Genomic DNA, 23844 nt, shown 5'->3' with positions numbered 1-23844 from the left:
AAATTGTTGATGAACTAGGTTATGTTGAAAGTGCATGTTTAATATTGTTGGAAGGACATGTTAAGCATATATATTTCTTTATGAGAATTATAGCATGTTTTGTATGGATGATTGATGCGAACATGTTGGTTGGGAACATTAGATTATTATATATTAATTCAGATCGATTGTTCATTGTTCCCTTTTAGCTTTTCACTACTTTATGAGGGTTGTGGACCTTGTTTAGTAAGTTGAAACCTTATACCCATATAGAGGGGTTGATCAGTATTAAAGGAAAGGTTGGATTTAATTGGAATGAGTCATGCTTGATGCCTTGTGATCACATACTTAATTCCAAGATAAAAACAGTTGTGAATAATTGTTGATTGTATGACTTATGTGATTGTTGAGTCATAACAGAGTTTAATTTGTAAATCATGTAAAGTGAAACTGAGTAGCAATAGCTTTAGACTGTGCACGTCTAAAGTGACGGACAATCAGGAGTTGGGGTCATGGGTCGCCTATGGCTTTTTCTGGGGCCGGATTGATCACCGGTTCTATTTTATTCAAAAGTCCCTCGATATCGCAGGTAATTGGGGTTTACGGAGTCGCGCCCGTACCTCGTCTTCCTTAGTGAAGAAGAAGAAGTTTCTAGTAGCAACTCGGTCCATTGACTATTTCAATTAAAATAATGTTAAGGATACAAAAGTCTAGTCCAGTCAAGTATAGCTTTCAAGTCAATATGTTTTGGTTTTCCTTGCTTATGTTTCATTAGAATCATGTTAGGGTTGTTCGTTTATTAGTATCATGTTAGGATTGTTTTTGTTTTAGTATGTAGTACTCAGCTTTGCTGATTACGTGCTTTTGCTTGTGCATGTTGATCATGGCTATGCCTTATTGATCCTGTGATGACCCAATCTTTGGTGAGCAGTCTCTAAGGATCAATAAGCATTGTCCATCTGCAGGTTTGAAGATGTTGCATCATTGGGATCGGGATTAGAGAGCTTGTATTTAGTTTTGTTTTGATAAGTGACTTGGTTTGTTAATTTGGACTTTAAACTTGTCGTCCTATTTATATTTCCTTATTTTCGTTGGTTGGTTTTTGGGATTAAACCTGTAATCGATTATTTATAAACCTAAAGTTAGTTTTATGTTTTCCGCTGCAAAATTCTGAATAAGCCATTACGTTTTCACACGGGCGATAATGCCTTGATAATTCTCTACTTTTTATATAAAAAGATTATTTTAGAAAAGAGAGAATTGTCGGGGTGTTACATCATAGGAATCGCCTAGCACAAAGGAGCTCTCGTGCATATCCTTCTTGACATTCCTATTAATCTCAAAATCACACTTAAGAACACAAGGATTGTTAGAAGCATTAGCACAAGAATGATTGTGCTCAATACAAGCAAGAGTGTCAACTTCTCATCTTAGAGCAACGATGATCATCAATAGCAAGCTTGAAACTAGCCTTGGCGTCTCCCGCCTTCAAAGTGATAAGGCCACCTTGAACATCGATGAGAGCACCCGCCGTAGCCAAGAATGGCCTCCCTAAAATAATAGGGGTATGGGCGTCCTCATCGATATCCAAGACAATGAAGTCAACAAGAAAAGTCAACTTCCCTATCACAAGGGGAACATCATCAACCCTACCCAATGGGAACATAACCGAGCGATCGGCTAATTGCAAGGACATAGGGGTAGGGGTGAGATCGCCAAGACTAAGTTTCTCATATATTTTGAATGGAAAAATGCTTACACTTGCCCCCAAATCACATAGAGCGTTGTCAAACCTAAGTTCTTGGATGCTACAAGGAGTCGAGAAGCTCCCGGGATCCTTGAGCTTTGGGGGGAAAGGGCTCGAAATCAAATCACTACAATGCTCCGTTAGGTGCACGGTTTCATTAGTGCCACAAGTCCTTTTCACGCTCAAAATGTCTCTCATGAACCGAGAATAATGTGGCATTTGCTTGAGCGCCTCGGTGAAAGACAATGACACATATAGCTTGCTAATGGTTTCCCAAAACTTATGAAATTGATCATCAAGCTTTTTACCGGCAAATCTTTGAGGGTAGGGGGGAGGAGGAATTGGGAGAGGAGGAAGAGTAGTCTCCTTCGACTTATCACCATCACTCATGTCGTCGACATGAGACTTCTCTTCCGCCACATCACGGTCCGAAGACTCATTTCCCTTAGAATTTTCACCCCTAAAGCAAGGAGCTTCAACATGCATAGCACCATCATCTAAAGTCTTCCCACTCCTTGTCATAATTGCATACATTTGCTTAGGAGGGTTGACCTTGGGGTGGGAGACTTATATGCACTTGTTGCTCTTTGATGGTGCTAGAAAGTTGTGCTAGTTGGGTCTCAATCATTTTCAAGTGAGTGTTGGATTGTTTAAATCCATCCTCAAACTCAACAATTTTCTTGGCTTGCGCCCCCACAAACGACTCCATGAGATCCTCAAGGTTTGACTTAAGAGGCGGGAGTGGTGGAGGTGCAATGCCATAACCACTAAGGTTTGATTGAAATTGATTGCCAAAGGTCCTCGGTCCATTGAATCCGGGAGGTGGGAATTGAGACACACCATATGGACCTGCCGAGTTCAAAGGATAACCCCCACTAGAGGCACCCTTAAATTGCCCATAAGAGTAGTTATAACCCCCTCCACCTTGATGGTTGGGATTATAACTACCTTGATTGTATTGGCCTTGATTGCCAAAACCTTGAGATTGACCATAGGGTCCTTGGCCTTGATAGCCTTGCGCTCTATAGCCACCTCGGCCTTGGCTATCATACCCACTTGCTTGGCTATATCCTTTGTGGGAACCATACATGGGGGGGGCCTCTAGGTTGCCTAGCAAAATTTTGATTGTTGGGGTTATCGTTTCTAGACCTCTCATTCAAGGCATGAGCATATTCCATATCAAAATCACCTTCATACGAAGGGCCATAATCCACAAAATACACATTATGAACCAAGGGACATGCATTGGGGAAGTGACCATAATCTTGGCAATTGTCACAAAAAGAAGTGCCCGGAGGCATAGTGTCATAGGAACTAACCTTGCTCTTCCCCTTAGTGAGAAGAGTAGCCGAAGGTGGTTGAATTGTAGATGGTGATGGTGGTTGGCTTGTTTCTCTTCCCGCAAATGGTGATGGTGGTTGGCTTGGCGTGCTTTCAAGTTTCTCCAACCTCGAGCTAAGCTTCTCAATGATCTTAGCTTGCTCCATAGCATAAACCGATCCTTTACCATCATCATTCCTTCCCTTGCCATCATAGTCCCTTGCACCAACGTGCCAAGCTTGATAATTTTGGACCACGTCCTCAATTATCTCTTCAATTTGATCTTCGGTCTTGTTCATGATGGGACCTCCCGCGCCCGCATCTAGACTTGTCTTTGAACTTGGGCTCAACCCCAAGTAGAAGGTTTGAAGTAACAACCACTTAGGGATCCCATGATGAGGGCATTCCCTTTGGTACTCCTTAAAACGATCCCAAGCTTCGAAAAGTGACTCGTCTCGCCTTTGCTCAAAGGATTGGATTTTGTGGCGATATTCCGCCGTCTTCCCATGCGAGTAAAACTTGCTCAAAAATGCACTAGTCACTTCGTTCCAAGTGCGAAGTGAGTTGGGCTTGACCTCCTTGTCAAGCCAATCACTAGCTCGCCCAAGAAGAGAGAAACGAAACAATGTCAACCTCACATAGTCCGATGTGACACCATTGTGCTTGATTGTGTCACAATAGTGCTCGAATTGTTTGAGGTGCTCGTGGGGTGACTCGTTGCTCTTCCCACAAAAAGGATGCCTTTGAACCAAGTTGATCAAAGCGGGTTTGATCTCGAAGTTGTTAGCACTAGTTGTGGGTGCTTGGATACCGCATGTTGCTTTAAATGCCCCCGATATTCCCAAATTCTTAACCGGGAGCACCATAGTCTCAAAAGCTTGCTCACTCTCTTCTTGTTCTACACCAACACTCAAGGATTCGAACCGGTTGTGACTTGATGAGCTAGTTCGAACACGCCTTAGTCTCCTTAGTTTCCTCTCCAATTTAAGGTCAAGAGGATGGAGGGTCCTTTGACGAGCACGACCCCTATCAAGCATACAAACTCAAGAAAACCGTGAGTATTGCCAAGAAAAAGAAAGCTAAGCAAGAATGCAATATTTTTGTATTTTCTAATGATAAACTAGTCTCAACAAAACTCAATAACAACGACCGTTCCCCGGCAACGGCGCCATTTTGATAAGGTGTTTTTCCGTCGTTGAATAGATATTCACCCAATCAACCAAAATTTATAAACCACTAAACTAACCGGCTATATGGACTATAGAGGCAAGCAAAGGGATCGTCCCATAGAAACGGTGGTTATCAAGTTGAGATATTAAGCTAGTTCGAACAAGAGTTGGTTTGAATTATAACTAGGAAACTAAAGCTACAATTAAACGAAATTGAATCAAGATAGGGAAACGTTAGGGAGTCGGGGATAGGCTAGGGAAATCGGGGGAAATGAACTAAACTATCTAGCAATGACGATCATGCAACGACTTGGCAAATAGGCAAATAGCATCAAATGACGAACCCGCCACCTCTCGGATGGGGTACGCTAAGCGTCTAATCTATGGAAGACCTTTCGCCTAATCCTAGACTACACAAACTTGCATATAATAGGCACAACTATTTTCTTACACAAGATAGGCTCACAATCTCTTGCCAAACCTAACCCATGTTTCCAATTGAATCTAATCAAATAGCATTTGCAACTACCACTCAATTAGGCATGCATATCCTATCACCAAATCATATTTAATCACATTAATCAATCAACATCTAATTATCAATTTCCCCTAACTAAGCCCCTAGATTCTCCCCTTTCCCTAACCTAATTCTACTCACTAATCATTTTAAAAATTAAGAAATCCATTAATTCTAAGCTAGCAAGCATGAAATTAAAAGATTAGAAAGAGAGAATCAAAGAGTAGAACAACCAATTGAACAATCAACTAGAAAATTAAGAATCCAAGTAACTAAAGTCAAGGCAAAGAAGAATTCAAGAATTAAAGGAATTTAAAGAACAATCAACAACATAACAAGAGCAAGAAGTAAGAAATTGAATTGAATTGCAAGAAATTAGAAGAAGAGTTTAAGAAATTACAACTTGATGCTTCAATGGAGGAGAGTTTCTCACTCTAGAAATGCTGAAAATCTATTTTGGGATTCTAAAAATGTAAAACTAACTACTTAATTCTAAAATTAAAAATGAAAAATCTATTTATAAGTTTCCCCAAATAGAAGCCGAAATTCAAAAATAAGCAGCCCGCGCAGCCATTCGGTCGCACATACCCACTGTGCGACCGAACATAAGAAACCCATTCGAGCAAATATTAAGTGTTGTGCAAGCAAACGCAGCGAAGAACAATTCCTTCATCATGTGCGACCGAAAAAGAAAGCATGTTCGGTCGAATGGTGTTTTCTTGGCCTTTGTCTCCTTTGAGCTTTGATTTGGTCGAACAGAAAAACCTGTGTGGGCGCACGAACTCTTGTGCTGTCAAACCAAAACCTGTGCTGTCGTTTACCATTTTTGAGGCATTCTGTCTCCAAAATCCAATTTGTGCGACCGAACAAAAAGGGACGTTTGGTCGCACAAAATTGGATATTCCTTGATGTCTATTTGCTCTCCTCTGTTCGGGCGCACAAATACCAATTCGATTGCACAAGCCCTGTTTTGGCTCAATTCTACTTGTTTTCCATCACTTTTCATCATAATCACCTATAAAGCACAAGATGGAAAGAAACTTATAAAAATCACACAAAATCTATAAAAACTATAAAAAAGCATAACAACCTAACATAAAATACTAAGCTAAGAGCGACATAAATTTCGCTCATCACTTGGCTCGTCGGGCCGGCAACGTTGCCTTGCGGCGATTGTTTATCGTATAGTACTTGAGGATTCACCGTCGTACGATACGATCATTTGTTTCGTCTAGCTTACGAATATACGCAATCCAATTTACGATTCCAATCCAACGTCATATCGTATATTTATGTTTTTCCCAACTAATTCCTAAAAAGCTATTAAATGAATTTCCGATTCATTTAATCTGGTGATCTGTTACATGCCAATGGTGTGACCTTATAGGTTTAGTCAAGAGTAAGATGTGAGCCTAATATAGATTAGAACTCACTGATCGGAAGCATTGCTCCAGCCAGCTGTTCCGATCACTTGATCTCACTGAATTAATTGTTCGTAATTAATCTGAACCTTGGTATTAGACTAATGCACATTGGGTGAAGGACATATTTCCTTCAGTAGGATCCGAACCAAATCCTCTAGGATCCAGATTCATTTTTTAGGCAAGGATCCAGATCCTACCCGGATCCGCTTGGTAATGAAATTGAGGATCCAGATCCAGATCCGACGAGCCAGCAAGCTCGCGAGCCAGCAAGCTCAATATTTAATCACATTAATCAATCAACATCTAATTATCAATTTCCCCTAATTAAGCCCCTAGATTCTCCCCTTTCCCTAACCTAATTCTACTCACTAATCATTCTAAAAGTTAAGAAATCCGGCGTACAAGGCCCAACGAGCCAACAAGCTCGCGAGCAGCCAGCCCGCATGTGCGGCGCGAGCATGCAATAGCAGTGCAAGCAACGGGCGGCGACGAGCGAGCAGGCCCATGGCTCAGCTGCTCGACGCGCGGGCTGTGGGCTTCGGCCTGCGACGTGTGTTGCTGGGCGGTGGGCTGTGGTCCGTGTGCTTATATGTGTGGCCGGTCAAGGCTTATTATTCTTGGCCGGCTACATCATTAATACAATAGGGCTATTGTATTTTCAAAAACAACTCTGTACACACAAGTTTTCAAAACCCTAAACCTAATTTAGAATTACGTTCTTCATTTTTCCTCTCTCTGAGAAAACTGTTCTTCCCAAAAGAAAAACTCTTGATTAAGCTACGGTTATCAAGACGGATCTAATCGTGTCGGTGAACCAAGTAGAGGAACAACAAGTGGAGTTCTAAGTTCATGTTCGTTGATAGATTACTAGGGAAATACGCTTCGAATGTAAGTTTGCTTAATCTGTGCTTTATACATGTTTCCTGGCTTTGGGGATTGTTTTCGCACATGTTATTATGTTTAACTGTATTCCCCTCTAGTGGTATCACGAGCCTTATTTATTCAAACCATGTGTTTAGCATGATTTAATTGTTTTTGCTGCTGTCGAATTTTTTAGAATTTTTGTTGATTTTTCCAAAATTTTATGGATTATTGGATTAATTGCGTAACCTGTTCTGAAATCAAAAAGATTCGGTTTTTCGACTTTTCTGACCTTAATCTGATTGAAAACGATTTTCTAAGATCAAATCATGGGGACGGAATTGCAAAAACAGGCCTCGGAGTGATGTTTTTTTGGCGTTTTTGTTAATTTTCGAATAAAAATTTAAAGTGTCGGAAAGTAATTCAATTAAAAGGTCGACCTAATAAACTCGGAATTGCTTGAAATTTTGACACGATGTTTCTGGGTATATTCTTGATCCATGGTAAAAATTTCAGATTTTCGGATATGTATAAACCCTAATTTTGTTTTCCCCAAATTCGTAGAAATTAGATCCCTAATTGATTTTTTTAATAATTTAGATCTAATAATTCGGTTAATTGGGAAAGGGAATATAATTTCATGGGTCAGTGGCTAATTTTAAAAATTATTGGATTAAAATTTTGAATGGTTTCGTTAATATTAATCGCACTTAAACCTAATTATTAAAATCTGAAATTTAATTGTTTAAAGAACGATTTAAAGTTTTGGATTTTATTATTTAAAAGTTCAAATTTTTGGTTGATTTGTTCGTTCTTAAAATTTGAATAATGTTAGCCTTGATTTAATATTTTACGAAATTGGATTGTCGTCAATTTTATTAAATCGTAAAAACCGTTGTTTTTCGAAAATAAAAATCATAACTTTTTATGAAAAATAACATTAATGTAAAAGTTCGTGAAATTAAATTATTTTTTTTAATTAAGTTGGTCCGTAGTACGAACCAAAGGCAAGAACACAAGGGTGGGTGGACGTGTGGCTCGTCGAGTCATGCGGGCTACCGCATCCGTGCCAAGCCGCAGCGACGCGGGCAGCAGCATAGGCGCTGCGTGCCGCGCGCGCGCTTGGCAAGGGCGATGGGCGTGGGCTGCGAGCAAAGCAAGGCACGAGACCTTGTGACGTGCAGCGATGCGCACGACGAGCTTTGAACGAAGCGCGCAGGGCATCATAGAGCTGTGGGGACGCGCGCGCTAGGCTGCGGGGTGTGCGAGCATTGCTCGTGTGCCTGGTAGGCCACACAAGCGTTACGATGGGCTGGGCGCAAGCCTATCCCAAGCATGCACTTGGACATTTTTTCTTAAATTTGTTTATTTCGTTGGGCTTGACATGTTTTGCATTAATTTGGGCTAATAGGATATTTAATTTAATATTTTATAATTAATTATCTGGAATAATTATTGGTTTGAGTGGGAGCCACTAAATGAAATTAAAATGAAATAATTATTTTTGATTATTTTCGTAGGTCGCATTATTTTAATTAAATTCAATTTTAATTAGAATAAAGTCTAAGGATTAATAATTTGGAAATTGATTAATCTTTTAGGACGCGTTTATGTGAACGTGAATTTTAATTAATTCACGTAACTACTTGCATAATTATTTGGGCCATTCGTTTTAGCATACGAATGGGTGAATGCATAGAATGTATATTTTATGTAATGCAGGTACTCCAAGTGACTAGTATGGCCATTTAGGATAGTTAAATACGGTCAGCGAACCGTTCTATCTTTGAATGTAAAGTTTTAAATATGGTATGCGTACCATGGAAATTTTGATGTAATTTATTATTTTCAAGTATTTCTAAGTTTAGAACTTTAAGTTAGCAATTGAACGAAGATTCAAGACGATGCCAAGCTAACGAGATGGTGATGAAGATTGGATGCTTCAAGACAAGATGTTTTGGGCCATACTAGTTCACCATTTATTTATGCATTTTGATATATATTATGCTTGAATGTATGAATGTATACTTTACATGAATAGGTTGTTTAGTACGACTCGATTAGATTAAGTTCACTAAATAATCGAACCAACATAGAAACAACTAGGTCCAAAGTAATATTGAGTTTAAAAATTGTCTTCCAAATCAAGCACTTACAAAAATCTAAGGACCTAACGTAGTAGGTTTACGCCAAAGTGAGGTGCTATATTAGTTGACTTAGATGGTAAGGCGTCCCAAAGGAGCACGTTGATTGTGATTTCAACTCAAACAACAATGGCATTATGTTGTGGAAATGGGATAAATTATGGTATTAATTTATTAACTAAGAGTAATTTGGAGATTACTAGCAATAGGTTTTGCTTACCTAGAATCTTAAACTACTTAAGACATGCCAAAGCTGCTTAAGGATTTAGGACTTTTAGGGTCTTGGAATCATTTCATTCTTTTTTGGACCATGTTTTTGCTTTTGCATGAATGAAATGTTTAATAGCTTTAATGATTGCATGTTAGATTTTATTTCAAAGTTATTAAAGTTATGAATGGTTATTTATTGCGAATTCTTTTCAAATGTAGTAATCAAATGGCCGCAAACAATAACAACACTTTCAACCTGCGTTCAATTCTCGACAAGGAGAAGTTGAATGGCAACAATTTCCTCGACTAGCAAAGGAACTTACAAATAGTTCTAATGCATGAGGAAAAAGAATATGTCCTCGAGGAAGAGTTACCGGAAGCCGCCGGGCCGGACTTAACTCAAGCTGCCCTTAACCGTTGGATCCAGGCCAACAGGGATGTCAAATGTGTGATGCTTGCATCCATGAGTCCTGAACTTCAGAAAATGTTCTTTAACTCGGATGCTTACCAAATCATCTCGGAGTTGAAGAACATGTTTCAGGACCAAGCCAGAATCGAAAGATTCGAGACTCAGAGGTTGATCCTTGAGACTAAGCTCAAGAAAAGAGAACCAGTGAGCCCACATGTTCTTAAAATGATTGGACTCTTTGAGAATATGAGAGCTCTAGATTCTGACATCTCAAATGAAATGGCTATTGACATCATTCTCCATTCGCTTCATAGTGGATATGATCAGTTCAAGTTGAATTACAACATGAACAGCATGGAGAAAACTCTTACTGAGCTTCACGGTATGCTGAAAACCGCTGAAAAGACGCTCAAGCAAGAGAATAAGCACGATGTGCTTATGGTGCGTAAGGGCAAGAACTTCAAGAAATCAGGAAAGAATAAGGGCAAGAAGGGTAAGGGCAAGGCTACGCCCTCATCCAAGTCCAACGACACCAGTTCTGGTAAACAGAAGAGGGTGACTCATTCTCCTGCCGACTCTGAATGCTTCTACTGCAAGAAGACGGGGGGCATTGGAAGACACTAGTGGAAAAAGGGTCATTTGCATCGCACTTTTAAGCATATTTGCGTCGCACATCGTGCGTGGCAAAAGCTCTCGACGCAAATGACTAAAAGTCATTTGCGTCGCACATTTGTGCGACGCAAATAACCTTATTTGCGTCGCACAATTAGCAAAAGTGCGTTGCAAATAACTTTTCAACATGGTGCCTGAAAAGTCATTTGCAACGCACATTAGCTAAATGTGCGACGCAAATAAGGTTCATTTGCGTCGCACATTTAGCTAATGTGCGTTGCAAATGACTTTTCAGGCACCATGTTGAAAAGTTATTTGCAACGCACTTTTGCTAATTGTGCGACGCAAATGACTTTTAGGCGCAAAAAAAAAAAGTCATTTGCCACGCACAATAGCTTAATGTGCGACGCAAATGACAATTTTAGCGCCAAAAAATTAAGTCATTTGCCTCGCACATTGAGCTAACGTGCGTTGCAAATGACTTATTTTTTTTTAAAAAAATATTCGTTTTTTAATATTAGTTGGAAATTCCGACATGATCGTCTTTGAAATTAGACGGTTCATTCCCAATACCGGGAATACATTTATAATTAATACCTGTCACAAAAGTTTACAACGTAATTAACGTTCCCAATAAAAGGCAATTAAATTCGTCATAGATCGATCAACCAACATGTTACAACAAACATAAAATTATTACAACAAAGGTACGTAGCTAGCTAGAGATCAAGTTCATATTACAAATTAAGCTAAAAATTCGACATTGTTCATGAAGTAATCTGCCCAAAAATCTTTCACCTCATTAATCTCCTCCGCTGAATAAGGCAATGTTCTTGAAAAATCCTAAAAAAGTGTAAATAATTCAATTTATCAACGATTGATCAATATAATAGTTTTGTGTACTTCAATTTATTATATAAAGTACGTAGTTTATGAGAACATACCTTAGTAAGATCTTGACTATTACCATGATTCATTATTATGTCGTACATAAAACGCATGACGTAGTAGCCACAATCTAGTGATCCCGGTTGTTGAGCACACTAAATGCATTAAAATAAATAACACAAGTAAAATTTCTATCACATTGTATGTTATAATTTTGAAAAACTTATTTCTTAGGTAAATAATAAACTAATTATATATATATATATACCTGTGCTGGAATCCATGTTAATTTAGTTCCCTTAGATTGTCCACCTAGTCTCTTGTAACTCCGAAAAGCACTACACATTCGATAAAATATGCAATTATATATACTTTGTTTACACATGTAAATGCAAAGAATATTTTACATGTAAGTGCAATTATATACTTTGTTTACACATGTAAATGCAATTATATACGTAGTAGTCACATTTAAGGCTAATTGGGTCGTACGTTCTAGGTCATTTTTAGGCAAAAATGATGTTTTCGAACCCAACTTTGAACCAAAGAACCTAAGGAATGTTTTCAAACTTATTACACGTCTCATATGCATAGTTATAACTTTCTAAGGCCCTTTACAATCTATTATTTCACATTTAAGGCTAATTGGGTCGTCCTAGGTCATTTTTAGGCAAAAATGATGTTTTCGAACCCAACTTTGAACCAAAGAACCTAAGGAATGTTTTCAAACTTATTACACGTCTCATATGCATAGTTATAACTTTGTAAGGCCCTTTACAATCTATTATTTCACATTTAAGGCTATTTGGGTCGTCCTAGGTCATTTTTAGGCAAAAATGATGTTTTCGAACCCAACTTTGAACCAAAGAACCTAAGGAATGTTTTCAAACTTATTACACGTCTCATATGAATAGTTATAACTTTGTAAGGCCCTTTACAATCTATTATTTCACATTTAAGGCTATTTGGGTCGTCCTAGGTCATTTTTAGGCAAAAATGATGTTTTCGAACCCAACTTTGAACCAAAGAACCTAAGGAATGTTTTCAAACTTATTACACGTCTCATATGCATAGTTATAACTTTGTAAGGCCCTTTACAATCTATTATTTCACATTTAAGGCTATTTGGGTCGTCCTAGGTCATTTTTAGGCAAAAATGATGTTTTCGAACCCAACTTTGAACCAAAGAACCTAAGGAATGTTTTCAAACTTATTACACGTCTCATATGCATAGTTATAACTTTGTAAGGCCCTTTACAATCTATTATTTCACATTTAAGGCTATTTGGGTCGTCCTAGGTCATTTTTAGGCAAAAATGATGTTTTCGAACCCAACTTTGAACCAAAGAACCTAAGGAATGTTTTCAAACTTATTACACGTCTCATATGCATAGTTATAACTTTCTAAGGCCCTTTACAATCTATTATTTCACATTTAAGGCTATTTGGGTCGTCCTAGGTCATTTTTAGGCAAAAATGATGTTTTCGAACCCAACTTTGAACCAAAGAACCTAAGGAATGTTTTCAAACTTATTACACGTCTCATATGCATAGTTATAACTTTGTAAGGCCCTTTACAATCTATTATTTCACATTTAAGGCTATTTGGGTCGTCCTAGGTCATTTTTAGGCAAAAATGATGTTTTCGAACCCAACTTTGAACCAAAGAACCTAAGGAATGTTTTCAAACTTATTACACGTCTCATATGAATAGTTATAACTTTGTAAGGCCCTTTACAATCTATTATTTCACATTTAAGGCTATTTGGGTCGTCCTAGGTCATTTTTAGGCAAAAATGATGTTTTCGAACCCAACTTTGAACCAAAGAACCTAAGGAATGTTTTCAAACTTATTACACGTCTCATATGCATAGTTATAACTTTCTAAGGCCCTTTACAATCTATTATTTCACATTTAAGGCTAATTGGGTCGTCCTAGGTCATTTTTAGGCAAAAATGATGTTTTCGAACCCAACTTTGAACCAAAGAACCTAAGGAATGTTTTCAAACTTATTACACGTCTCATATGCATAGTTATAACTTTGTAAGGCCCTTTACAATCTATTATTTCACATTTAAGGCTATTTGGGTCGTCCTAGGTCATTTTTAGGCAAAAATGATGTTTTCGAACCCAACTTTGAACCAAAGAACCTAAGGAATGTTTTCAAACTTATTACACGTCTCATATGCATAGTTATAACTTTCTAAGGCCCTTTACAATCTATTATTTCACATTTAAGGCTATTTGGGTCGTCCTAGGTCATTTTTAGGCAAAAATGATGTTTTCGAACCCAACTTTGAACCAAAGAACCTAAGGAATGTTTTCAAACTTATTACACGTCTCATATGCATAGTTATAACTTTCTAAGTCCCTTTACAATCTATTATTTCACATTTAAGGCTAATTGGGTCGTCCTAGGTCATTTTTAGGCAAAAATGATGTTTTCGAACCCAACTTTGAACTAAAGAACCTAAGGCAAAAATTTTGGCAAAAATGGCATTTTCATATGCATACTTTACTTACTTGTTTAGTGGCTCCTTAATCATCAAATTTCTCTTCTTCTGTTGAGAATCAAATATGTAGACCTCACGTTTAGACAAGCAAAGAACTAAAAGCATCCAGTGACTCCTACATACAAACAATAAACGTATGTAGTTAGAAAAAAAAAAAGTTAAATTTATAACAATCAATTAAAAACGAAGTTCAAAGTAATTTTCATACTTTTCGTAGTATGGACATAAGATGAATGTCTTAGAACTAAGTGCACTCATGGACCTCGTCATGTACAATAGAATTCGATCTGCATCGGACTTTAACATGGTGGCCGAGATCATCTCCGGGCACATGAATCCAATACTATTGGGGTGACAATCATCGTGAAAACACAACTCACTCAAAGCCCTATAATATAGAGTGTAAGAACGTTAAGACAATCATAAAAATCAAATTTAGGGGCAAAATATGAATTTAGGTAACTCACGTAGCAAAAACTTGTATTATTGATATATTGAGCCATGCTCCCGAGAGAAGTTGATCGGTGTCTTCAACGGTGACACTAATTTCAAAGTCCTTTTCCATATTGAATGTCCTTTTAGTGCAATGTACCTTAACGTGCTCCCCTTCTTTTAATCCCAACATCATAGTTTTCATCACATTGCACTTACCACTCAAATTTTGCACTTTATAATTTTCAAGGAAATAGGTTTTTGATTTAGTGTTGGACGCTTTTGTTCCACTTCCCCCAACCACTATCTCTTTCCCTTTGTTCCCTTTCCCTTTAGGCTCTTTACTTGTAGGCTTGTTTACCTGAGGTATGATTTTCAAATAACGATATACATATTAGTGAGCATACATGGTATAATAGTTCTACTTCAAATTATCATGCATATGTTAGTTACCTCCTCATTCGTAAGCGACACCAAATGTTTTGGCCACTGAGTGAAGGTACCATGAGCTTGAGCAAGTTTCTTAATATATTGAGAAGGCACGGGGACGGGAGCTTCTTTGTACGCGGGCTCAAAATCATCAACGCTCACTTTCACGTTATCGGACGTGACGTCGTTGTGGTGATCAAGGAGCAACTCTGGACATATGGTACCATAGGCAACAAAGACTTTCTCCGAGCCTATGTTCAGGTATAGATGGCACGGGATAGGTTCCTTATTATTTATTTTGAACAATAACGCAAATACAATGTAACATGTTAGAAAAGTTCAATAGAATTAACTAGAAACAAAGTACTTGAAAAACACAAATTATCATACCGTAATGTCGGCAAATGGATCTAAACCCCCGGAACGACAACTACTATGAACATTTGCGTCTATCCTCATATGGCTTGGTATTTGGACACCAAGTTCTTTAGCAAATGTGATAAATTTCTCCATGACCATGGCATCCATCTTGGAGTTCATCTCTTGTATTGTCTCATCTTTGACCCTTTTGGTCACTCTTGCTTCCATTTCCTCCATCTCCGCATCTCCATACCGTCGAAAGCTACGCCGCTCTCCGGTCCCCCACACAGCTTTGATGCCTACTCCACCACCAAATGTTAGTGGTCTCCCTTCTTTAGTCTTACCAAGTGCACGAGATAAGACATCATCTCGTGCACTTTTGGGAACAAATTCCCCTTCATCTTGTTTCCTTTTCCATTCATCCTACATGAAATCAAATGGTTTTGAGAAAAGTTCAACACTTGGTTTCATATTTAAGAACATATATGAAATTAGAGGAATCACAACATTACGCAAAATTGTTAAATGAACTTACAATATTTTCTTTGACCTTTTGTGTGCCCTCATCCGGCAAGTAAGGATTTCCTTTCTCATCTGGTTTCGATCTTGCAAGAAGCCATAAACATGTCCTACTCGGCAAACTTGAAGAAATTGTAGACGCAGAGGAACCTTCAGATGACGAAGAAACTGAGGGAATGTACCCTTTTCTCTGCCATTCACTTGTCATTTCAGCATATGATTTCTGTCCCATATGATGAGGATATATGTTGAAAGATTGACTTTGTCTTGCTTTCTCACTTATTTCCTAATTTTAGGGGGGTAAAAGAAATTATTACAACAAAATAAAACTTAGATTATAACAAGACTTTAAATAAGAATAATTTTTATACCTCAGCTTCTTCGGAGGTACGTATCTTCACAAATTCCTTCCATATATCCTTAGTTATATAACTATACAAATCATATGGCATCTTTTCATCTTTTGGCCTTTTCCTTGTACCCCGAATCCAACCAGTCGTCAATCTTGATTTGAATTCCCTCCAACGCTTATCACAACTCTTTAAGACAACTTCTTTCTTAGTTTCATCTGTGATATGAAATTCTCTCTAAATGAAAGAAAAAGAAAAGGAACAAGAAAGTCTTTTAGCACATGAAAAAGACACGTAGATATGTACAACTGAATTTCCAAAATAAAACCGGTTACCTTGACGTCTTCCCACAAAGTGTCTTTTATTCCTTGTGAAACATCTTCCCAGGTTCTGATCAATATTGAAACCTTTGCGCGACTTATCTCGCCAATGTGATTCTTGTAATCCGTTGCCCATTTCCCTGTGGGTCGGTCCAAGTGATCCCATTCAATTTTTCTTGGAACCCCGGGCATGGATTTTATTCCTTTTGTAGGGCCTCTTGGCTTCTTTTTTTGCTTTTGGGGCACTTGATTTGGTGATTTGTTAGAAGGACCTGAATTTGCGTGTTGATCTTCATCCATGCCTGACGCTACTGCATTGGAAAATCATCAAAATTACATACCTTCAAAAGCAGGATTTTAAAATAAAAATAAAGTTCTGATCAGTTCTGTGCACTGATCTGCACAGCTCAGATCAGAACTGTGCAGATCAGTGCACAGAACTGGTCAGAACTGATCAGTTCTGTGCACTGATCTGCACAGCTCAGATCAGAACTGTGCAGATCAGTGCACAGAACTGATCAGAGCTGACCAGTTCTGTGCACTGATCTGCACAGCTCAGATCAGAACTGTGCAGATCAGTGCACAGAACTGATCAGAGCTGACCAGTTCTGTGCACTGATCTGCACAGCTCAGATCAGAACTGTGCAGATCAGTGCACATAAGGGGGCAGGAGCTTCTCTCATCTCCAATTCTCCATTAAAAGCTTCCTTCTCTTTTCGAAATGGATGATCTTCAGGAAGATACATCCGGTAATCCATGTACACATCTTTCCCACAAAATTTTAGGCGCCTCGAGACCAAATCATCATGACAAACTGGACATGCCTTCTTTCCCTTTACAGAATACCCTGACAAATTTCCATAAGCCGGGAAATCATTTATCGTACAAAAAATCATGGCACGTAAAGTGAAATTGGTTTTGGTGTATGCATCAAACATCAACACCCCTTCATCCCACAACAATTTCAAATCTTCAATGAGTGGCTCTAGATACACATCTATGTCATTTCCGGGTTGTTTAGGCCCAGAGATTAAGAGCGACAACATGATGTATCTACGCTTCATGCATAACCAAGGAGGCAAATTGTATATGGTGAGAAGAACCGGCCAAGTGCTATATTGGGTACTAAGTGTCCCAAATGGGTTCATTCCATCCGTGCAAAGACCAAGCCTGAGATTCCGAACTTCTTCCCTAAAGACCTTGTACTTTCGATCAATGTTCCTCCATTGTGGAGAATCAGCAGGATGCCTCATTAACCCATCTTTCTTCCTCCCCTCGGCATGCCACCTCAAGAGTTTTGCAGTTTTCTCTTCTGAGAAAAGGCGCTTAAATCTTGGTATAATTGGAAGATACCAAAGCACCTTAGCCGGAGAAGGTTTCTTCTTAGTTGATGTTGCATCATTCTCCACGATCTTGTAACGGGACAATCCGCATCTTGGACACTCATGCAGATTTGCATACTGCTTTCGATACAACACGCAATCATTTGGACACGCGTGTATCTTCTCATAATCCATACCCAAAGGACACATAAGCTTCTGGGCCTCATAGTTAGACCTTGGAAGTTTGTTTCCTTCAGGAAGATTACCAGACGTGGCCTCCAAAAACTGTGAAAAACTCTTGTTGGTCCAACCGTTTTCCACCTTTAAGTTGAAATATTCGATGACGGCACCAAGTACAGTTTGTGTAGAACCAGGATATAATGGTGTTGCGGAAGCTTTGATTATACTATCATACATATGGGGACGCTCAACGAAATGATGGTCTTCCACATCATGCATCATATCATCTATCCTATCTTTCTCCTCTTCTTCCTCACTTTCAACACCAATATCATCCTCAATTTCATTATCATCACCATTATCACAATGATTATGCTGACTCGAGCTCGGCATACTAGAACTTGCCCCATGATCTATGCTCTCACCATGCCATGTCCACGTCGTGTAGTTACCCTTAAAACCGCGACGAACTATGTGATCAACAATATCATCAATATCCCGATACCCCCTTGAATTATTGCAATCACAACAAGGACACAGAATTAAACTTGATTCATGTTCTGATTGATGTTTCAAGGCAACCTTAATGAACTCTTGAATCCCTTGTAAGAACCTTGTAGAAAATCGTTTACTACCATACATCCAACTCCGATCCATTTTCAACCACTAGACCAAATTTTGTCAAAGGTTAGAATATAAACTAGGCTATTCATATCATTATAAATCCAAAATTTTGTAGCAAACCCAAAACATGATTTCATATATCACCTAAATTCATTTCATACCCAAAACTTCATTTCATAACTTTTAATTCAACAAAACCTAACAACTAAAATTCAACAAAACCTAAATCCTAAAATGTACCCAATTAAAATTCAACTAAAATTCAACAAAACCTACAACTAAAATTCAACAAAACCTAAATCCTAAAATGTACCCAATTAAAATTCAACTAAAATTCAACAAAACCTACAACTAAAATTCAACAAAACCTAAATCCTAAAATGTACCCAATTAAAATTCAACAAATAATATCAACCATTAAAATTCAATTATAATGCATAATTAAAATTCAATTATAATGTCCACAATTAAAATTAAAATGCACAATTAAAATTCAATAAATATCAAAATTAAAATTCAATACCTAAGAGAGGAGAGACTACAATGAACAAGGGCGGCTGAGTGGGCGGCGGCGTGAAGGAGTGAGTGGGCGGCGGCGTGAAGGAGTGAGTGGGCGGCAGCGTGGACGACTTCCTTGGCCGTGGGAGGCGGCTCTAAAAAGGGAGTACAGCAAGAAGGAGTGAAGCAGTGAAGTGCAGCGCAGTGAAGGGGCAGCGCAGTGAAGAAACGGCGGAAGGCACGGAAGGCGGCAGTGAAGCAACGACGGCAGGGTGAAGCCGCCGGTGAGACTCTAGCAGTGTTGGTGTTTGGTTTCGTTTGGGAGTGAAGCAGTGTTGGTTGTTTGTCGAGCAAAACCTAAGTCAGAATGAAGCTTGAAAGCAATTAAGCGTGAGCGCGAATTCGAAAAAAAAAAATCAAAACACATTTGCGTCGCAGCTTTATTAAACTGCGACGCAAATGACTCTAGGATGCCCCCCAGAGTCATTTGCGTCGCAGATTAGTAAATCTGCGACGCACTTGATTGAGTTAATTGCGTCGCAGTTTTACTAATCTGCGACGCAAATGACTCTGGGGGGCATCCTAGAGTCATTTGCGTCGCAGTTTAATAAAGCTGCGACGCAAATGACTAAATTTTATGCTAAAATTTGTCATTTGCGTCACATGTTCAGAATGGCGTGGCAAATGCGGGGATGCAAATAAGCCTTTTTCCACTAGTGAGAGGGATTGCTTGAAGAAAAAGGAAGATGAGAACAACGGGAACGTTGCTTCTACTTCAGGTATGTATGTTATACATTGTAATCTTGCTAATTCTACTTGTTGTGTATTAGATACTGGTTGTGGCTCACACTTTTGTTCCAATTCGCAAGGACTAAGGAGAAGTGGAAGGCTTGATAAAGGCGAGATGGATCTACGCGTGGGGAATGGAGCACAGATTGCTGCATTAGCCGTAGGATCTTATTTTATTTCTTTGCCTAGTGGTTTTGTTTTGGAACTAGAAAATTGTTACTATGTTCCTAGTATCACCAGAAACATTATTTCCGTTTCAAGTTTGGATGCTAAATGTTTTAGTTTCAATTTAAAGACAATAGTTGTTCTTTTTCTTTGAATGGAATGTTTTATGGTTCAGCACAACAAGAAAATGGTCTATATGTGCTAGATACGAGCAAACACATTTATAACATAAATACTAAAAAGGCTAAAACTGGTGATTCGGATCTCACATTTCTGTGGCATTGTCGATTAGGCCATATAAACACAAAGCGCATGGAATTACTTCAACGAAAGGGAATTCTAGAATCATTCGACTTAGAGAAGACTGATCAATGCGAATCTTGTTTACTTGGCAAAATGACAAAGCAACCTTTCTCGAAGGGGGGAGAAAGAGCAAGCCAACTACTAGCGCTAATACATACGGACGTATGTGGGCCTATGAGTACGAAATCTAGAGGTGAGATCAGCTATTTCATAACGTTTACTGAAGATTTCAGTAGATATGGCTATATTTACTTAATAAAACACAAGTCTGAATCGTTTGAGAAATTCCGAGAATTTCAAAATGAAGTAGAGAATCAACATGGCAAGAAAATCAAAGCTCTAAGATCGGATCGAGGAGGTGAATATCTTAGCCACGAGTTTGATGACCATCTAAAAGAAGCGGTATTCTTTCTGAATTGACTGCTCCAGGGACACCTCAATGGAATGGAGTGTCGAAACGGAGAAACAGGACCTTACTCGATATGGTCAGGTCAATGATGGGTCAAGCCGAACTTCTTTTACAATTTTGGGGACATGCGTTGCAAACTGCAGCACTCACACTGAATCGTGCTCCGTCAAAAGCTGTTGAAAAGACTCCATACGAATTATGGACTGGGAAACTTCCAAAGTTGTCTTTTCTAAAGATTTGGGGTTGCGAAGCATATGTCAAGCGATTAATTTCGGACAAGCTCGACCCAAAATCTAACAAATGTTTCTTCGTTGGGTATCAAAAGAAACAAAGGGGTATTATTTCTACAACAAGTCAGACAACAAGGTATTCGTTTCTCGTGACGGTGTCTTTTTGGAAAGAAATCATATTTCCAAATTAACAAGTGGGAGAATAATAGACCTCGAAGAGATTCGAGACGAACAACGAACTAAGAACTCTTTAGAAGCAGTTCAGGTTGATGAACCTTGATGAGCGACATTTATGTCGCTCTTAGCTTAGGATTTTAGTTCATTTTATTAGCTTTTATTTCTTATTATCTCTTAGTTTTATCGTTTTTAGTTCGTTTGTTACATTTTTTGCATTAATCGTATCATTCTCTCGTCTTGCGTGTATTCTAGCCGTTTTCGCTCTAAATATGTCTTTTATGCTCAATCTTGTAGCGTGGGGGTCATTTGGAGTGTTAACGTGCTAAATAATACGACTTTTGGCTTAGAAGATGACTGGCTTTACGATTTGCGAAAATGTCAAACGAATTAAATATGTGGTTTTCCGATTCAATAATGCGTTTTCCGATTTTAATAATGTGCTATACGATTTTTGAGCGTGCTAGACGATTTTATAATGTGGTCTACGTTTTTATTGATATGCTATACGGTATTTTTAATGTGAAGCGACGATTTTGGCCATGGGCTATACGATGCAACAATGTGCAGCGACGAAACTTGCTGCCAGGCACAGCGTGCCATGGCAGCCACACATGAACAGCAGGCAAAGCACATCAGCCACTGCACTCGACGAAGCAAGGCATGGCACCATCGTGGCACTCACGGCAGGCCAACGTAGCACCGTCGTAGCATCCACTGCAGCACCATCGTAGACCCACGTAGCAACAGCACCACAGTAGCTCGCAGCAGTAGCTCGCAGGCACTCGCATCAACTCAGCCAGTGCGAACGCACCAGCAGGCTGTGCGAACGCACCAGCCATCTGTGCGAACGCAACCTGCAGTCTGTGCGAGCCCACGAAACGCCATATTTGGATCGGGAACTCCTTGCTGTTTGGTGCGAACGCACGGCCTGTTTCGTGCGAACACACGGTTACGCGGGGCTGCTATAAATACGAGAAATCGCAGAGGCTTAGTTAGGCTTAATTAGATTTTCATTACGCAATTCTTAGAATTCTCTCTCTAGAATTAGTTTAGGGATTAGATTAGAGATTAGGATTAAGGATTCTTAGCCTCAAATTCTTGATTCTAAATTCAATTCAATCATCATTTTAAGATTTCTTCTTCTCTTTGCTTTGAGTTTTGTTCTTCAATTTTGTGCTTCAAGTTTGATGCAATTTCTTCATTTCAAGGTATAATTCTAATTCTTCTTTTGATTTTGTTCTTCAATTCTTTAATTGCTTTGTTAATTTCGTTTATGCTTTGATTTTATGCTTGAATTCTAGACTTAGTTTGATATTTTGAATTTGCTTGATTTTTCCCCAATTTTTGTGGTTTGAATTTTCTGAATTTTATTGTTTCAATTAGCTTCATTGTTGAAATTAGAGTCATGATTAGGATTGATATTAGTTTAATGTTGATGTTAATCATGCTAATTGAGTAGTTTAGTCTACAGGTTAGGGATGAAGCTTTGGGATTGAATTTGGAGAAGTTTTGGGGAAATTCATGATTGATGTTGTGATTAAATGTGATTAGTGATAGGATTTCCATGACTAGTTGAGTAGTAGTCGCGAATGCTATTCGATTGGATTAGATTGGAATGTATGATTAGGTTTGGCAAGACATTGTGAGCCTAATTGTGCAAGTGAATGATAGTTCCTATTATATGCTAGTTAGTTTAATCTAGGATTAGGCGAAAGCTCTTCCGTGGATTAGACGCTTAGCATTCCCTATCCGAGAGGTGGCGGGTTCATCATTAGTTTTCATTCCCCTACTTGTTATGTCTTTGCATATTCATGATTGTTTGGACCTTGTGCTTCCTTTGATTCGATTTCCATAGCCGATTCCCGAATCCTCTAGAGTTTCTTTATTTGTTTACATTTCTAGCTTTGATTAGTTTAATTCAAAAACTCAAATTCCTTCCGAACTAGCTTGTGAACGCATAGATTGATAAGCCAAGCATATCCATTTCTTTGGGACGATCCCTTTGCTTACCGCTTGCCGGTAGTTGAAGTGGTTTTATAAATATTGTTTGCATAGGTGGTTTTCTATCAACGACGGAAAATACGCCTATCAAAATGGCGTCGTTGCCGGGGAATGGCATCATTGTTTGATTCTTCATTCTAGTTCGCTAGTCTAGTTCTTTTTTTTCATTTTCTTTTTCTTTGAAAATCGAAAAAATGGCAAATTCTTTTGTTTCTCAAGATGATGAGTCGATTTCACTTGATGATATTCTCTTTCTCCATGATAATTTTCTAAGCTCTTTGAATTTTGAACCTCCAAAATCATTAATTAATTATGAGGCTTGCTTTCATAAAATATCTTGAAATTCAAGAAGAGCTAAGAATAGAATCTTGTTTGAGTTCATTTGAAGTCATGCCCCAACAAATTGTAAAAGGTTTTTTAGGACTTTCTAACCTATTGCAAGAATCTATTAAGGAAGTTTCATGGAGAAGAGATGAGTTTGAGGCTACATTGCCACCTATGATGCATGACATTGAGGAGTTGAGTATTGGAGAGTTTGTTCCTACTCGTTCCTCTTTGAGTGAATGCCTCGATGATGGTGATGAAAATCTATTTGCTCCATTTTTCCTTGAAGTGCTTAAATCGATTCAAATTGAGGAAAAAAGTGAATGTGCCAACCAAAAATATTTTAAAGTGAATGAAGGATCTTATGTTGAGATTTCTTGTGCTTTATGTGATGTGAGTGAAGTTGTTTGTGAATCTTTTGTTCCCACTCCCTTCCCTCATTCCCCTTTCCGAAAGAAGAAACTCAACATTTATCCTTCATTTCCCATTTCTTTTCCCTTTTTGTCAAAACTCCCGCCACTTGAGGATTCCTTTTCCCCTATTGATCCTAATGATTCTCCTTTACCAAAGGAGAAAAAAGAAGGGAGTATTTCTTTTATTTTTCTTTGTGATTTTTCT

At 38.5% G+C, this 23844-nt stretch overlaps 2 protein-coding genes and 1 non-coding gene across 3 annotated transcripts; 1 reads left to right on the top strand and 2 right to left on the bottom strand.

Annotated features, from left to right (window-relative positions):
• Nucleotides 1-1396: 1396 nt before the first annotated feature.
• On the bottom strand, nucleotides 1397-2248 carry LOC130471567 (uncharacterized). Its single transcript, XM_056841768.1, has one exon. It carries the CDS (start codon nucleotides 2246-2248, stop codon nucleotides 1397-1399), a length of 852 nt encoding a protein of 283 aa, XP_056697746.1.
• A 1185-nt stretch (nucleotides 2249-3433) lies between these two features.
• On the top strand, nucleotides 3434-3536 carry LOC130460378 (small nucleolar RNA R71). The gene has a single exon (XR_008920259.1). It is a non-coding gene; the product is annotated as a small nucleolar RNA R71 (small nucleolar RNA).
• Nucleotides 3537-10951: 7415 nt separating this feature from the next.
• LOC130459178 (ubiquitin-like-specific protease 1) lies at nucleotides 10952-14565 on the bottom strand. The gene is made up of 6 exons (XM_056826366.1): nucleotides 14262-14565; nucleotides 14003-14182; nucleotides 13805-13909; nucleotides 11549-11618; nucleotides 11337-11435; nucleotides 10952-11235 (listed from the first exon to the last, which is right to left on the bottom strand). The coding sequence occupies exons 1-6, from the start codon at nucleotides 14429-14431 to the stop codon at nucleotides 11137-11139; spliced, it is 723 nt and encodes a 240-aa protein (XP_056682344.1). The 5' UTR covers nucleotides 14432-14565; the 3' UTR covers nucleotides 10952-11136.
• Nucleotides 14566-23844: the final 9279 nt, after the last annotated feature.

The sequence above is a fragment of the Spinacia oleracea genome, chromosome 4 (genome assembly GCF_020520425.1).
Source record: "Spinacia oleracea cultivar Varoflay chromosome 4, BTI_SOV_V1, whole genome shotgun sequence".
NCBI lineage: Eukaryota > Viridiplantae > Streptophyta > Magnoliopsida > Caryophyllales > Amaranthaceae > Spinacia > Spinacia oleracea.
The sequence above is the reverse complement of the archived record's forward strand: the minus strand, read 5'-3'. Positions and strand labels throughout refer to the sequence as shown.

Coding starts and splice junctions, on each gene's coding strand:
- LOC130471567 (XM_056841768.1), bottom strand. CDS start 2,248: ATGACAAGGAGTGGGAAGACTTTAGATGATGGTGCTATGCATGTTGAA.
- LOC130459178 (XM_056826366.1), bottom strand. CDS start 14,431: ATGAAAACTATGATGTTGGGATTAAAAGAAGGGGAGCACGTTAAGGTA. Junction 13,910..14,002: donor TTATGTCCATACTACGAAAA/GTATGAAAATTA, acceptor GTTTGTATGTAG/GAGTCACTGGATGCTTTTAG. Junction 11,236..11,336: donor ATAGTCAAGATCTTACTAAG/GTATGTTCTCAT, acceptor ACACTTTTTTAG/GATTTTTCAAGAACATTGCC.